Source organism: Bombus flavifrons, chromosome 1, assembly GCF_040668555.2.
Source record: "Bombus flavifrons isolate JBK064 chromosome 1, iyBomFlav1_principal, whole genome shotgun sequence".
Taxonomy (NCBI): Eukaryota; Metazoa; Arthropoda; class Insecta; order Hymenoptera; family Apidae; genus Bombus; species Bombus flavifrons.
Window position 1 is genome coordinate 9,525,292 of NC_138442.1, and position 15,740 is coordinate 9,541,031.

General features: G+C 32.8%; 2 protein-coding genes across 13 annotated transcripts in view; both read left to right on the forward strand.

Annotated features, from left to right (window-relative positions):
- Positions 1-7,033, forward strand: part of LOC138186557 (carboxyl-terminal PDZ ligand of neuronal nitric oxide synthase protein) — a 39,240-nt gene extending 32,207 nt beyond the window's left edge. For 5 of the 12 annotated variants that reach the window (XM_069126550.1, XM_069126558.1, XM_069126601.1 and 2 more), the window contains 6 exons: positions 2,207-2,411; positions 2,756-2,880; positions 2,994-3,179; positions 3,845-4,027; positions 5,247-5,519; positions 5,598-7,033. In XM_069126550.1, the coding sequence (XP_068982651.1) occupies positions 2,207-2,411; positions 2,756-2,880; positions 2,994-3,179; positions 3,845-4,027; positions 5,247-5,519; positions 5,598-6,083 (1,458 nt within the window). In that variant the 3' untranslated portion in view covers positions 6,084-7,033. Of the gene's footprint in view, positions 1-12; positions 143-531; positions 614-769; positions 1,252-2,192; positions 2,412-2,755; positions 2,881-2,993; positions 3,180-3,844; positions 4,028-5,246; positions 5,520-5,597 lie in introns of those variants that run through there. The other 7 variants (XM_069126565.1, XM_069126582.1, XM_069126609.1 and 4 more) reach the window with 7 other exon arrangements.
- A 2,571-nt stretch (positions 7,034-9,604) lies between these two features.
- Positions 9,605-15,663, forward strand: LOC138181819 (transmembrane channel-like protein). Its single transcript, XM_069117089.1, has 17 exons — positions 9,605-9,880; positions 10,222-10,393; positions 10,639-10,876; positions 10,941-11,129; positions 11,406-11,641; positions 11,706-11,897; positions 12,179-12,427; positions 12,526-12,595; positions 12,676-12,847; positions 13,033-13,752; positions 13,849-13,955; positions 14,034-14,329; positions 14,403-14,582; positions 14,703-14,823; positions 15,033-15,238; positions 15,283-15,405; positions 15,555-15,663. The coding sequence occupies exons 1-17, from the start codon at positions 9,859-9,861 to the stop codon at positions 15,661-15,663; spliced, it is 3,402 nt and encodes a 1,133-aa protein (XP_068973190.1). The 5' UTR covers positions 9,605-9,858.
- The last annotated feature ends 77 nt before the right edge of the window (positions 15,664-15,740 follow it).

Consider the following 15,740-nt stretch of genomic DNA (forward strand, 5'->3'; position numbering starts at 1 on the left):
TCTCGTATAGCTCCGTTAACGACGCCGGTCCGTAATAGTTTCTAAAGCAAGAGCAAGATTTATCGGGGAGTTTGCCAGTTGTCGGGTCCACACCGGCCGGTCGGCTGTTTATAAATGGAATCGTCCAGCTACGCTACAACACGTAAATATCGATTCTTCGCCGGCGCTTATATTTGAAATAAATTTCGTTACACCATTTATCGCTTCCAACGGATCGTGATTCGCGGTTATTCGAGTTCCCGTTTCATTTACGAGGATTAGATACTTTTTGAGAATGGTAATACCTCGATGATCGGATTCGTTTGACTCGCTGAAATTGAAAACGAAGCTTTAGTATGTGTATTGCACAGAGAAGTTATAAAGCGTTTAAACTGGGAAGAGCTGGAAATCGAATTTTTGTTAAATTGTTTATCCCTTGTGATGTAAATTAGAGCAGGAATGATGATTGGATTGGAATTGATTAAGTAGAATTAGAAACATATCTTTAGTGAAGAATATTGTTCATAAAACTAATGGCGGGTAAAATTTTAGTTGCAGTAATTAAGGTTAGTCGAAGTCCGTGTGTTAAAGTTACAAAATTTTCATATACTCTAAATGTATTCTCAAGATATAGGTATGTACTCTTTTCAATAAGAATTTAGTAATAAATAATTTAATAATAAATTATTATTAATAATTAATCCTTCGCGATTATAATTAAATATTTCCATAAACCAAAATTGTTTGTTCACCGTATAATTACTCGATTATCACCGTCCTCAAATTACAGCATGCTGTTTACAATAAATTCACTATTGAATGCATCTAAAAAGATAAGAGTATAAAAGGAAACATACAATTCAATGTAGAACAAAAATGAAGTCCATAAGAAGACCATAAACTTCCACCATGTTATATGTGTACATACAGTGTCTTCTGAAAAAAGTATTAGTGTTACTTACTGAATAAATCCTCATCATAAAAGCGTAACACGTACCAACCATGCTGAAGAACTCGAAGCAAACGAACTCTGAGACAGCAGTGTCCCCTAGTTCCGGTCCAGCTAGTCCTTCTGGCGTCGAGACCACCCCGAAGCCCAGGAAGAAACTCTCGTTCAAGGAACCTGAAATATTCAACTATCTGAAGTTGAAGAAACCTTTTAAAAAGACAAAACCTCCGCCTCTTCAGTTGACGCATTCGACCACAAGCGTCGATTTTAGCTTCGATGAGAACCCCTTTGAGGAGGAGAACGATGACCTCGAAGAGCTCGAGGTAAAGGTGTACGCTTACGAATAACGCCGTTTATGGGGTAAGGTTGTCCCGCTCCTATAATGAAAAAAGAAAAGTAAAGAGGAGCCACGGGATGTCGTGGCCGATGAAGAACATCGTGCAGGAATAAATTATACTATTATATGTCTTAATTTTTATTCATGGAGCCAAATTTTTTATAGCATTTTCTTTTGTATTTTTTTTTTTTTGTTTTTGTTTATAGTTGGACTTTTTGATTTTGGAGGTTAGGTTTGGTAGGAATTGAGACATTGATATATTAAAATGTTTTCGAATGCAGTTCAGATGGTTTAGGTTTAAGTTTAGAATTAGATTGTTTGAAGTTTGTGGCGAGTGAATATTTTAGCACCTAGAAGCCCCCCAGTAAGGAATTAGGGGAACGTTAAAATCTTAATGTTTTCGAAATTGCAATATTTGGAGACGCAAAAGTTTGAAAAATTCGAAATTTGAGCATTTGCAAATTTAAAAATAAATAGGTCCAATAATTTGGAGATCAAGAGATTTAATTGTTTATGAATTAGAACATCCAGAAATTTGAAAATTTAAGGATTTGGAGATTCAAAAGTCTTACAGGAATTTGGAAATTTACAAATCTGAAGTTCGAAAATTTGCATATTTTGAATTTTAGAAAATAAAAATTGATTATTCCAAAATTTGGGAACTTGGATTTTAAATGTTGATCTTCTGAAAATTCGGAATCCCCAGACTTTTGACGTTTTAAATTATTATGTTTTCCACTAGACTGAAATTATCCTTAAAACTCCAAAGTATTTGTAAGTTCCAACATGCTTGCGTCGAATTTTGATCTTTCAGTACTTGAAGTTTCATGATCAGGTACAAATTCACCTTAATATCTGCATGTTATGCGACAATTAGCCCTCGTCACCTCTAAATATTATACTTACTTGTACGTTCAATTGAAAAAGTTGGATTTCGTTAGAGTCAAGCGATGAGGGTGGTCAGAACGGTAGGACAGGCTTTCGAGGTGTGCCATAAATTAAGTTTAAACAACGCCACGGAAGAACGGGACCGGGGGGAGAAAGAGAGAGAGAGGGAGCACGGTGAGAATCATCGTGACGTTTACGAGGACCAAGACGAAATTCCGAATGAACAGTCGCAACCGTCGCCGTCTTCTGTGCATAAAGGTTTAACATCCCGACTTCTGTTCAACTACAAAAAAAAGCAATTTACTTTTCTCAATTAGTTTTTCATTTAATGACGTATTAATGAATCATAATATTCTTTACACTGTTTTTAATTCTCTCATAATATTGGAAACTATAAAGTTAAAAGATTCTTGCAAATGTAATATTTCTCCTTCTCCATTATTAAACTATGGATGTTTATGCATTTTTGAGAAATTTAAAAATATCTATTTCTACCTTCATTTGTTTAGTTACGTTCATAAAAATGTGAAATTACATAAACGACTACAGTTTACTCGTTATGAATTTTCCAAACGAAAATTAAAAACTATATTGTATTTTAGATATATCGCTATTAGGGGACGTAGAAGATTCGGTACCGGAACAGACGACCGTTCCTTGCCTTCTGAGGACGCACGAAATCCCAGCGACCACAGCGTCTACCTCCCCTATTAGACAATCGCCATCGGTAAGTTGAATCGTCATATAATATTAATAATGCGCTAGTCTATCTTAAAATTCTCTTTTAAGATATATTGGACATAAGTAGATTTATGAATAATTGTTTAATCTCATGTATAGGGCACGGTGACCTCCGATTGCGGAGGATTACTGGTTGGAGGCGAATTAACTGCTCTAAAGCACGAGATTCAACTGTTGCGAGAACGATTAGAGCAACAGAGCCAACAGACCAGAGCCGCTGTTGCCCATGCGCGACTGCTTCAGGATCAGCTTGCGGCTGAAACAGCAGCTCGAGTCGAAGCTCAAGTAAGTGATGATGCGCTGCTTTGCTTATAGGCCGTCTGTCGATTGTGCCGGATCTGAAAATATTGATTTATCAGTACTAGAATTAACGTATTATCATCTGCTCTGTATAGATATTAATGAATGCTACCAGATATATACATGTAATTGAAAAAATAATCGTAATAAATTAAAGTAATAGTAAAAGTAATTAGAGTAAATATATAATAGCAGGTGTAGGTACTGATAAGTATAATTAATATTGTTTGTATGACAATAGAAAATACCGATTTGCAATGTTAATAAATGTTGATACATGTTAGAATAGATAGTTATTACTAATTTTATTGATAATTTACAAGCAAGCATTAGCGAAGTTTATAAAATTTGTAAAGTTTGTAAAAAAATTTGTGGGCAGTAATAAACATCAAGAGACATCGGTATATATTTTTAAATTTTGTAAATATTATCAACAGACGGTAGCAGATATTTGTTATTGTTAGTAGATACTGATAAGTTGAATCAAATATAATACTAAGTACTTATATTTTATCTATGTCTATATGTCATTCATATCTTGTCGTGTTTTAGCTTTTATCAACAGATAATAATAACTACTTGTTGCTGTTAATACATACTGACAAGCTCAATCAAATATGATACCAAATATTTATTATGTTTTGTTTTAGGCCAGGACGCATCAATTGCTGATGCAAAACAAAGAACTTCTAGAGCATATAGGTGCGTTAGTCGGCCACCTTCGAGAGCAAGAAAGAATCTCGAGTGGTCACGTAACCTCACAGCCTCAGTTGCCTGGCTCAGCGACGATGCAACAAACTACCACCGTTCCTGATCTGTCGAACCTCGGCCAGGTAACGCTCTACCGAATACCATGACTCGAGTGTTCAACAGCCAGCAAGCCGTATGTCTGCGAACGTTGCATTCCGATTAACGTTTAGCACTGTATTTTGTATTTTCTTTTTTTTTCTTTTCTTTTTTTATACCGTAACGCCTTTTGTACTGACGCATCTTTTAGTGATCTTCTTAATAAAACAATTTATGCACATTTTTTATATTTTGCACCTGTCATCGAGCAAGCGAGACTGTTTTTGTATCAAGAAATGTGTTACAAGTATTTTAATTTGTTTACTGTAGAATTGAGAATGCGTGCTTTTCTTTACTTTTTACATTTATTAAAATTGCGATTGTTCTTTGTTTGTACCACTTGATTACGTTCTGTCATTTTATTTTTAGATAAAATACGACTAAATGTATGTTTGAAAGTATTTGCTATAATTCAAATTGAATGTCCTAGTTTTTTTTTTGCATGTACATTCATGATTATGTTTTTTAAAATATTGTTTTGTGCTTATGAAAGATTTTATATTTTAACATAATTAAGATACCTGAATGTAAATAGTATCAATCCGTAAATGGATATATGCCATTTACACCAAGAAATCTGATCTTATAATTTATTTAGTATGAATAGTAATTGCTCAAAAAATAGTGGAACAAAATTTAAACGCTGTGATGGAAAAAAGACGTTGTTAAGTATACGTGATAAGTTTAAGCATATTTCACAAAGGAACCTTTTAATCCTTTTAAGGAAACTGTATGAGCGGTTAAACTTTGAAACACGTGAAAACAGTATTGCTTATGAGCGACGCGTTTCATCCTAGATTGCTCGGCCGGAAGATAGCAATTTAATGCTGACGTTAAAGCTAAATCGCTAATCCAATAATCGTGCTAAGCGCCGGTGTGACGATGTTATGTAACAGGTCTTCGCACGGGATTTTGGATTTTGTGCTACCAACAAATGCTAGGTAACGTTGCCAATTTTTGAATTTTTACAAAGCATGCATCAGAATTAAAAATGTAGAGTTTCAGGTAATCAACTATTGTCATTCTTCCTTAACGTTTCACATTCCAAATTTTTGCCTCACTAAATTTATAAAATGTGAAAATACTAGGATAATTAAAAAGTGAAAATTTTGAATATTTGAATGTATTAAACATTAATATTTCTAATTATCCACTCTTTTACATATTTTCTAGAAGAATGTTTTAATATCATTACCTTCTAAACAGTGCCAACGAACAGGAGGACAAAGTTCACCATGGGAACTGGATCCACCATCTCCATACTACTCTTATCCACCAGATTCCTTATACCCTGGAGGTTTGAATACAATAGGAATACAAGGAAATAGTTGTCCAGCAGATCAGTTACAGTTTCAAACACAACTCCTAGAAAGGCTGCACAACATAAGTCCATATCAACCTCAAAGGTCACCTTATAACACGCCTTCTCCTTATACAATGGGTCCCAATCTTGTTGTACCTCCTAACAATAGGCCAGCTGTAAGTAAATTCTAATATTAATTCTAACGAAATCCAGCAAAATATACATAACTTGTACAATTTTTTTTTATTTTACAGAGCTCAGCCCAGTTGTCTCCAAATTCCATGTCATTAAGAGCTTCTCAACCAAACAGTTTCTGTTCATCACCTATAATGACGCACAAAGTAGATAATTATATCGGAAGTTCAGAGACTACAGAGTTGAAAACAACATTTATTAAACCTTTGCCCTGTACAGGCGAAAGGAACGTCAGTCACGTAGTTCAGGAGACAAAGAGTAAGCAGGATCGAATCAATCTGCATGACGAAATTCCACCAATTGTGTTGGATCCTCCGCCTCAGGGTAAACGCTTAGATACAACACCTAAGCAATCACCGACCAAAGAAAACTCCAACGGTCAAGCGTCGAATAAACAAAGTTTACAGAACCAGAAAAACTTGGCTACCATATTAAGAACTCCTGGTCCACCGCCGTCTCGCACAACCAGTGCTCGTTTGCCTCCAAGAAATGATTTGATGTCCGAAGTGCACAGGACTACCTGGGCGAGACATACAACCAAGTGATAAAAGATCTTTTCCAGAGTAGTTTCTGAAAAATTTTACTGTCTACTAAACATATCATCTCTTGGGTAGAACGCTTTTTATAAAAAATAATGTTTTCTTTCCTATATTTTGTAGTATGGTTTAGGTCACGAATTAATTTGGAGTTCATTGTTTGGCCGCTATATAAACTGTCTATATTATAATGCAATCAAAATTAATTAACTGTTGTTATAATTATTCTTGGTTTTAAATGTAACCAAAACCATTGTCTACACACAAAAGTTCTGCCCAAGTGAGCTTATTATTAAATGTAAGGACTAAGTGAAGCATGTAAATGCATTGTTTTCCTTATAAACGCTGTAGAGTGTTCATAGGAGGTGGGATTTTAATTGTCGACATAACAAACAGAAATAATAGTTCCAAATGGTTGTTAACAGTCTTTCTTTGAATGATGAAATCAGACATTGATAGCGGAAAGTATAAATTTAGTGTATTCTTTAGATTTGGTGAAATCGTGCCAAAAGAGTAGAGCTTTTAATAAAGTGTATTTACAACAAGCGAGCAAACAATTTGTGATCAGCGTGTGACAAATAAGTGTATATAAAGTACATCATTCTTGTACATACTTATTACACATCTATAACTAATTTTACAAGTCGAACTCTGTACTGTAAAATAGAAAGATGCAGATTTAATCTGGTGTTAAATTCTTATGAATTTTATCCAACATATTTCTTAGGGAAGAAAATTCTTTTTGTATTGTATGTATGGAGAAATTAATGAACGTAAAAAAAAAAAAAAGACAAATCTATATGTTGAATTCAGAAGAGTATATAAATATGTAGCTCTGACATGTTAAACTCGCAATTAAAATAAATTAAGATAAACAATTGGTTTATGAAAACGTTGAAGCCATCAGAAAGTATATTTAAAAATTGCAATGGCCAGTAAATAAAATGCTCTGTGAAAAATCGACGTGTTTAATTATATCCTTTCCACTGTATCTGGTACTATTAATGGCTTGCAGTTTAATACGTGTTAGTATCTTTCAGTATTAATAGGGTAATCATACTGTGTAGTTCACTATTCTGACAGTGCTTGTACTTTCCTGCCTTTATGGTAATCAGTATACCAGCAGACCTTAAAAAGACCAGAACAATTTAACTCTTGAAAAATATACATACTTGTATTTTGTCTTATACAAACCTACATAAAAACTTTTTAAACATATTTATAAAATTTATAAGTAAAACTTTTTAACTGTGTTACTTAGCTTAAAGTTTGTCAATAATAAAAATAATGAGAAATATCTTTAAAAAAGGAATTAAAGTTTTAGTGAAATAACGATTAAATTTTAATAAACTGAAATTTATTAGAAATTTTTCGGGTGTAATGATTGGTTTCTAATAAGAATAAACCGCGAAAGATCACCGTTTCTTTTTTTATTTGGCAATTTGACCAGTTTAATATAGTGAAATAATTCTTTAGTTGTGAATATAGATATGAAGGAAAGTATGAAACAGGAATCTACGGAGAAAATTTCTGGAATTTTAAGATCGAATACTGTGTCTCGATCTCGAGTACAATCGATACCATTGTCGATGCAGCCTTCTCTGCAAGTAAGGTTCAAACATATGTTTTCTGAAATAAATAAAAGAGCCTGTACTAAAATGAAGAACTAATTAAATATATTCCTTTCATCTCAAAAAACAAAAAAGCAATTAAAAGATTGAAAAAATAGAAAGCAAGAATTTTTATTTGTGTTACGCCCGTTTAATCAACAAATGTGTTTGTCGATGGCAAAGAGTGACATTGCGTGAGTATCAAAGCTGTCATTGGGTTCGATAAATTTTCAGATAGTTTAGTGACTAATAAGATGTATACCTCTGCTAATTAGCAAATTAGTTTTGCAAAGTGAAGTTCTTGCAGACGTATTTCCAGAATTAATGTTAGTCCCTATAACTGCGTCTTTTGTACTAGTTTTGAGAAAAGACTATGATAATCATCTTTAATGGAGTACTGCTAAACTCAACACAATTTCTTTAATAATAAAATAAAACAATAAAATAATATATTTAATTACAATAAATAGAGTAAAATTTCAATGAATAATATAATTATATGCAATATTAAAAATAAAATATTAACATAGGTATGTGTGATATATAATGAGAAAGTGTAAAAGTTTGAAATTTACAAAATCGGAAATATGTCATATTTAGATTCAAATTTCAATTGGTATAGATTAAAATGATACATACATATAATTCAATTGTAAGACTTGTTTAAATTACCTGCTTCTTTAGACAGATGACTCATTTTTACGAAGGTGTGTCATAAAAATGACTGATAACGATAACGTGGCGTTTCGTGGCTCTTCACAAATCTCATTTCTGGGGCCCCAAAAGTAAATGGTAGACGAAAAGGGAGAGAGTGATTTTCGGGAGTCTATAGATCTCGCGTGCTACGCGACGCGAGATTAGGAAAGAAGAATGATTATCTATGAAGCACAGGGTGGGGTCACGTGAAGAATGCGAGTTATACGTGAGCACGATGAGTATCTAGGGTGCGGCACGTCGCATGTGACCTCGTGCCTCTGAACATTTACATTGACACCTTGTTAAACTCTTGCCATCGATGATTGATCCATACAAGAGATACATATTCCTGAAAATAAAAATTATAAACATTTAGAAATCAATACTCTATTATTTTATAAAGAAGGTAAATTTTATATTTTTCTTACTTTTACAAAGGAGACAAAGAAGAAAAAAGATTAAAAATTAATAAGAATTATAATATCAATATAGATTTTAGGGATCAATCATTTTTATAATAATAGTGTAAGACTATGAAAATTTTAATAGCATAATGATAGAAGAATCTTGTTTATAAATTTGTTATTGATAATGTTATATAAGAAAGAAGTCATCTCCTTTGTCTTAAAGCTATTTAAACCTATTAAAGCTAACTCTTAAAGCTATTTATTTTCTGAAGGTAAATTGGAACATCAATAGAAAACACGTTTGTCCTATAACCATCACGATATATACCTAACAAACTGTCTGATCGTTAAACGAAGTATCTACTTGCTCCTAATATACGACCTTTCGTGATTTCGAGGATTTGCGTCGTGGACGGAAACACGATGTCCCCGATATCGAGTAGAGTAAGCATTACAGGCAACTTATAGATTTCAACAGAGGGATGGTTTCACCAGGGATTGACCAGGTTCTTTCCTACTGACACGATGTCAGTCCCTTCCTATCCATCGACCTCACTTCATCTCTAATCATCGACTTATTAACTTGCAATCTTCCAGTTTTATTAACATCCAAGTTGGTGTCTTTTATCATCGACAAATTTCCTCTTTCTTCATTTAAAGCTTCCTCTGCGATATAACAACAAAAGTGTTAGTGTCTTTCCTAATTAATAGCCTTAGAAGATACGTTCAATGAAAAAGTTTTCTAAAGTGGAGTTTATAACAGGGACGTGGAATTTAATAAGAATTATACACTTAAAATTGAGTTCGACGTTATCATTCGATAATCAATCGCTTGTGCATATTGTGTGCACAGTACGTGGCGTGAGAATGGATGATTTACGGGTGAAGTTCATCCAACTAGTTTCCCGGTTTTGCCTTCTGCTGTAGGTGGGAGTTACTTCTCTGCAATCATCAATTGAACGATCAGTTACCTTTGTCATCGCCGAAGACGAGGGTAATCAGAGGGAAAGTTGCTCAAATCAAGCGAGGAAAGAAGAGAGAAACGCCATTGACGTGAAAAACTACACCGATATGCAGAGAGTCTCTATAGCTGGTTTGTATTTGTAAATTAAAGAAATCAGTTACTAATATAATTCATATCATTCTGAATGATGTTTTTAACGATCCATATTAATCCATTATAGGAAATAATTTATCAAATTTATCACAACAAATTTATCAGAGAAATAAATCGCTATTTTTGTCAAAATATTCTATTATTTACATAAAAATTAATTATTATATGAAGATAGATGGATCTATAAGGAGTTCTCAAGAGTTCTGAAAAAATTTAAGAATTTTTGTAAAGTTGTATATATTTGTAATACATAATATAATAAATGTATGGGGACTTTAATTTATAGATATAAAATGTGAATATTTAATGAATTTTAGAGGAGGAGGCCAACGAGGATGAATATTCTGCTTCAGCATGTGAGATCATGCAACGACGGAGTTCTAGTCGGCGACAGAGCAGACGGAGACGTCGTCCATCCTCTCCTTTCAACGCCGAGGCTGACGCCATGCTACGTCGAAGATCTTCCGTTTACACTATAAGTTCCGGAGAGTTAGTATATTATTTTCAATCTTACGTTTATCGATTATAAGAATTATCCCTGTAAAAATTAAAAAGCGATTATTAAAAACTAAATAATTTAAATAGAAAAAATAGAAAGTATGGAAATATTACAAGTATTAAATACTATATAATACATTAAAATACTAAAAGTATTTAAAATAAACGTATAAAGAATGTTAATTGATGATTAATATGGAAAGAAATAAAGATAGTATCCTTGTAAACTTGTACAGAACAGTGATCTCCATTGAAGAAAGTGGAAATCAAGAACAGATATTTGAAAAGTTGAAAATGCACAAAGAAGTGTTGAGTGGAGTGAAGCAACAAGCTTGGCCACTTTGTCGGAAGATTAAATTAGTACGACAAGCAAAATCCTACGTTAGAAGACATGAGGGAGTTCTTCAGGAAAGACTGGCTCACACTCGCAGCACGAAAGACGTTATTGCTCGGATTTCCCTGTTTATTACCAAGGTAATAATTTAAAAAAGCTGTTGGTACATATAGATCTTTTCTATTGACAACGTTTAATTTGTAGAAATGGCAATACTGTCGGAGAGAGATGGTTAACCTTCAAACATGGTTGGTGCCATGGGAACTTCGTATAAAGGAAATCGAATCACATTTTGGTTCAGCAGTGGCTTCGTATTTTACCTTTCTTCGTTGGTTGTTTTGGATTAATCTTGTCATGACAGTTATTCTTACTGCTTTTGTGGCCATTCCTGAGGTATGGTAATATAATAGTTACTATTAACTAAATAATTATTATTGGAGACTATTCGAGATCATTTGAAAAATATGTGATATAATTTGTATGACAGTCCATTATAATTTAAAGGAGAGTATTATAATTCCATCATTCTTAAATTACTCAAGTTTCAACTTTTTATCAATCAACTTTTTATTGCACTTGAAAATTTGGATTTGAGAAATTGAAGGAAGTTGAAATCCTACTACGAAGAAAAGTAGTCGCTCAAATTTCGTCAGATATTCTTCGCGACAGATGCTCACAGCAGACCGGGCAGCAGCAGGGGAGCGGAAGATAATGCTCGAGGAGGAGAAGATAAAATCGAAGCACTTATTAACTCTGTGGGAATTCGAGGGCATCTTAAGGTACTCACCGTTCTTTTATGGCTGGTACACAAATCAAGATTCTGGAAGTGGTTACAGATTACCTCTAGCTTATTTCGTCACCAATTTGGTCATTTATATCTACAGTTTCGTCGCCATATTACGCAAGTACGGCTATCTACAAATCAAATCTTTAATTCTCTACAAAAAATTATATTGACGGTTTTCTTAGAATGGCAAAAAATTCACGATTGAGCAAACTCACGGAGAAAGACGACGAGTGCGTGTTTTCTTGGAAGTTATTCACTGGATGGGACTTCATGATTGGAAATACTGAAACTGCGCACAATAGGACGGCGAGCATCGTTCTTGGATTTAAAGAAGCTTTGTTGGAGGAAGCTGAAAAAGAAAAAGATGAAAGGAAGTAAGATTACTGGAAGAAATATCTACTGCTTTATCATTTTTCAATATCTTCTTTTTTATAAAATCACTATTATTAAGAATAAAATTATTCTTCCATTATACATATCTTTTTCTATATTATTTACATTTTTATAAAACTTATTCTAGTTTATATTTGCAAATACCTGCAATATTAATGCAAATAATTTATTTACTTATATTTATTCTCACTTCTATTAAATTAGTGGATCCCTGTAATTGTATTATTTTGCCTCATAAATTTAATGCTTTGGAAAATTTTAGTTGGAGGATTATATCAATGAGGATCTTCGTAAACACATCTGTGATTGCATTATTCGGATTGTCAGCGTATGCCGTGGTAAAAATGGTCGTACGAAGTTCTGAGGAACTCGAACAGACCAATTGGTGGCGTCAAAACGAAATTACGGTCGTACTGTCCTTGATCACATACGTGTTCCCGTCGTTCTTTGAGATATTGGGACTACTGGAGAGCTATCATCCTAGGAAACAGCTGCGTTTGCAGCTTGCACGGTGTGTATTATAAACAATTTTTCTCTGATACATCCATTAGGAATCTTACTTTCAAATTTTATAATTATTAATTTGATGATTGAATTGACTTTTCACAGAATAATGGTTCTCAATTTATTGAATTTTTATTCACTAATATTCGCATTGTTTGAGAAGATCGATTCAATGGCAAGTGAACTGTATCTATATAATGATATGTTTAGTGAATTATGAGGTTCAAGAAGATATCTAGTTTGTTGATGTTACAGAAGCAAGATTTAGAATATGTTCAGGAAACAATTAAGAACTGCAAATACATATCTATTGAATGTGATGATAGTATGAAGAAATCACAACAGGTCGTGACATTAGCATCCTTAAGTTTAATCTTGGCAAACAATGTCACTGCAATGCAGTATAGAAGTGAACTTCCTGAAACAAGTATGTCTTTATCATCATTAATATTTTACATAATTTTTTATTCTAGACAAAGGAGCTCGACTGCAGATACATTAATGGACAGAATCTTCTAGTCTCTATATTTCTTCTTTTGCCTTCTTCTGTCTTAATTCGTTTAGTTATCACATAAATATACATTAACAATTTCTTTATATTGAATAATTTAGCACTGCCACCATTTTCATTCATACCCACGAGTCTGTATCTGAACCCGATACTCGATGAAAAATCCCTGGAAGAAATATACAATGTCGGAGATTATCCTCCTCTGGATTACACATACGATAATTACGACGATATTACATCAAATGAACTGAACAAATCTGCATCCATTTCCACCAAAAATATAACCGAAGAGACAGATTTTACAACGCAAATGTTTGAACAAAATGATATATTTGAAGCAACCACCATTTTCACTATCTTCAAAAATCTCACAGAAATTTCTTTTACAAATTTCACTGAAGAAACTGATAGTTCTTCTATGACTAGTATTTTCTTCAACGAATCTACAGCTTATAGCGAAACAATTGAAGAAAGAGATTATAATATAAGTACAAGTACAAATACTATTTCTAGTATCATTACTGAAGATTACAATGAAACTTTTCCCACGAAGACAAAAGAATTTATCACATTATCATCTATGTCATCACAAATAAATGATACATCTGAGTATTCTGTAATTACAACATTGAATACAAACACTGAATATTCGATGAACACGATTACATTTAATAGAGAATCTAGTACAGAAAGTACTGATAAAATTTCCACTATCGATCGTTCCTCGACAACGTTACGTGAAAGTGTAATACCTCTCTCAGAAAAGGATTACGTCACAAAATGTTTTGAGAAGATTTGCACAACAACTACACAGAATACAAGTATAAACAAAGTATAATTTGTATACTATACTTTTAAAAATATTATCGTTTAATCTTTCATTTATATTTTTTATACTTGAATATTTCTTCTACTAGCCTCTTCACCGAATCCGTTAGACATAAAAGCTCGGAAAAAGCCTCGTCGTTTGTGCTGGGAAACGATGTTTGGTCAAGAACTTGCTAAGCTCACCGTCATGGACTTGGTGAATTTAATTTTTAATATTTTTTAATGTTTATTCTTCACTTTAAATATTTTTTAATACTTTTTTTATTTATCACAGATACTCAGCATTGTGACCACGCTTAGTATAGATTTCTTCCGTGCAGTTTTTGTACGATACATGAATAATTGTTGGTGTTGGGACCTAGAAAAGCAATTTCCTCAGTATGGTGATTTCAAGATTGCTGAAAATATACTTCATTTGGTAAATAATCAAGGAATTATTTGGATGGGGATGTTCTTCAGCCCAGGATTAACAGCCCTGAATCTTCTAAAACTTGGAATTCTTATGTATTTAAGATCCTGGGCTGTTCTTACCTGTAATGTGCCGCATGAAGTAGTTTTTCGGGCCTCTAGGTATTTAAAAAATTGTTCTCTTTATTTCTAGCATCTATTAATTTCATTTATTCTAAAGTATTAATTTCTGCAGGTCCAATAACTTTTACTATGCTCTGTTGTTAACCATGTTATGTTTATATATTCTACCTGTTGGCTACGCCATAGTTTGGGTTAAACCATCCTGGGATTGTGGTCCATTCTCTGGTTACGAGAAAATTTACTATTTAGCAACTAAACAGCTCTCTGACTCTCTTCCTGATCCAATTAACAAGTATTGTAGTATATTTTATTAAAAAAAATATATATATAAATTTGAAAAAGGAACTAAGAAAGGATATCTCATGTTTACTGACATTTATTTACCATTTTTTTTGTTTTATAACATTTTCAGGTGCCTTGCTTACATTGCTTCACCTGGCATAATAATTCCACTAATTGTTCTTATGGTACTCATTATTTATTATATGGTCTCATTAACTAACTCTTTAAGAGAAGCTAATAATGATTTAAAGGTACTTATCAAATTATAATTCCCGAATGGAAAAATTAAAATTATTTACCAGATAGAAATATCCTGATTATGAACTTATCAAATTAGAATTTTAAATAATCTGCCTTAGTTCAACTAAAAAAGTATACATCTGTTTTTTTATTGTCGGTGCATCTATTCATTTAGTTATTGTAAAAGTTTGATAATTTACTGATTATTGACTTTGCTCAGATACAACTGCGTCATGAACGTACTGAGGAACGACGGAAATTATTTAAAATAGTGAAGAAAAGAGAAGAACTGTCTGACTCGTCCTTTCTGAAATGGAAAAGAATGTTACCAGCTTTATCTAAGAGATCGGCAAAAACAAGAACTGCAAAAGGTAAACGGCGAAATTTGGTAATTAATGAAGTAATTATTATTGAACTGTTAATGAAGTTATAAATAAACCAGAAGTTGCAGGAATGGTCTTCGATGAAAGGAAACGTTCAGCTTCGGAAGTAGTAGAGTTAACAGATATGGAACAGGATGCGATATCACACGATCAGACGCAACATACAATTTCTGAAAACAGTTACAATGAAAAAGGAACAATTAATACCAGGTAATACTGAACTTACAATTACAAGAAATTCCATTAAATTTTGATTATTTCTTTATAAAATTGTTTAATTAAATTGCTTAGATGTCCAATATCTACTCAATAGATATTGATAATAAATATATTGTTAGTCATTAAAATGTTACAAGCAGATTGACGAAAGTTTTCCACGATTCTTGGGAATCACAATCCAGTGACTGTGTCGTAATACCAGAGATTCGCATAAACAAGATCGAGGAGAAGTCAGAGTGTCATTCTTGATCAGCTTCTAGAAAAGATCGCAATGTACATAAAACTAACTAAATAAAAAACTAAAAAGCAAGAGATTAAGATACAAA

Excerpts from the sequence above, each read along its gene's own strand:
- LOC138181819 (XM_069117089.1), top strand. The coding sequence starts at position 9,859 with ATGCAGAGAGTCTCTATAGCTG. Across the intron at positions 13,753-13,848 it reads AACAACTACACAGAATACAA|CCTCTTCACCGAATCCGTTA; the intron begins GTATAAACAAAG and ends TTCTTCTACTAG. Across the intron at positions 15,239-15,282 it reads ATTATTGAACTGTTAATGAA|GAAACGTTCAGCTTCGGAAG; the intron begins GTTATAAATAAA and ends CTTCGATGAAAG.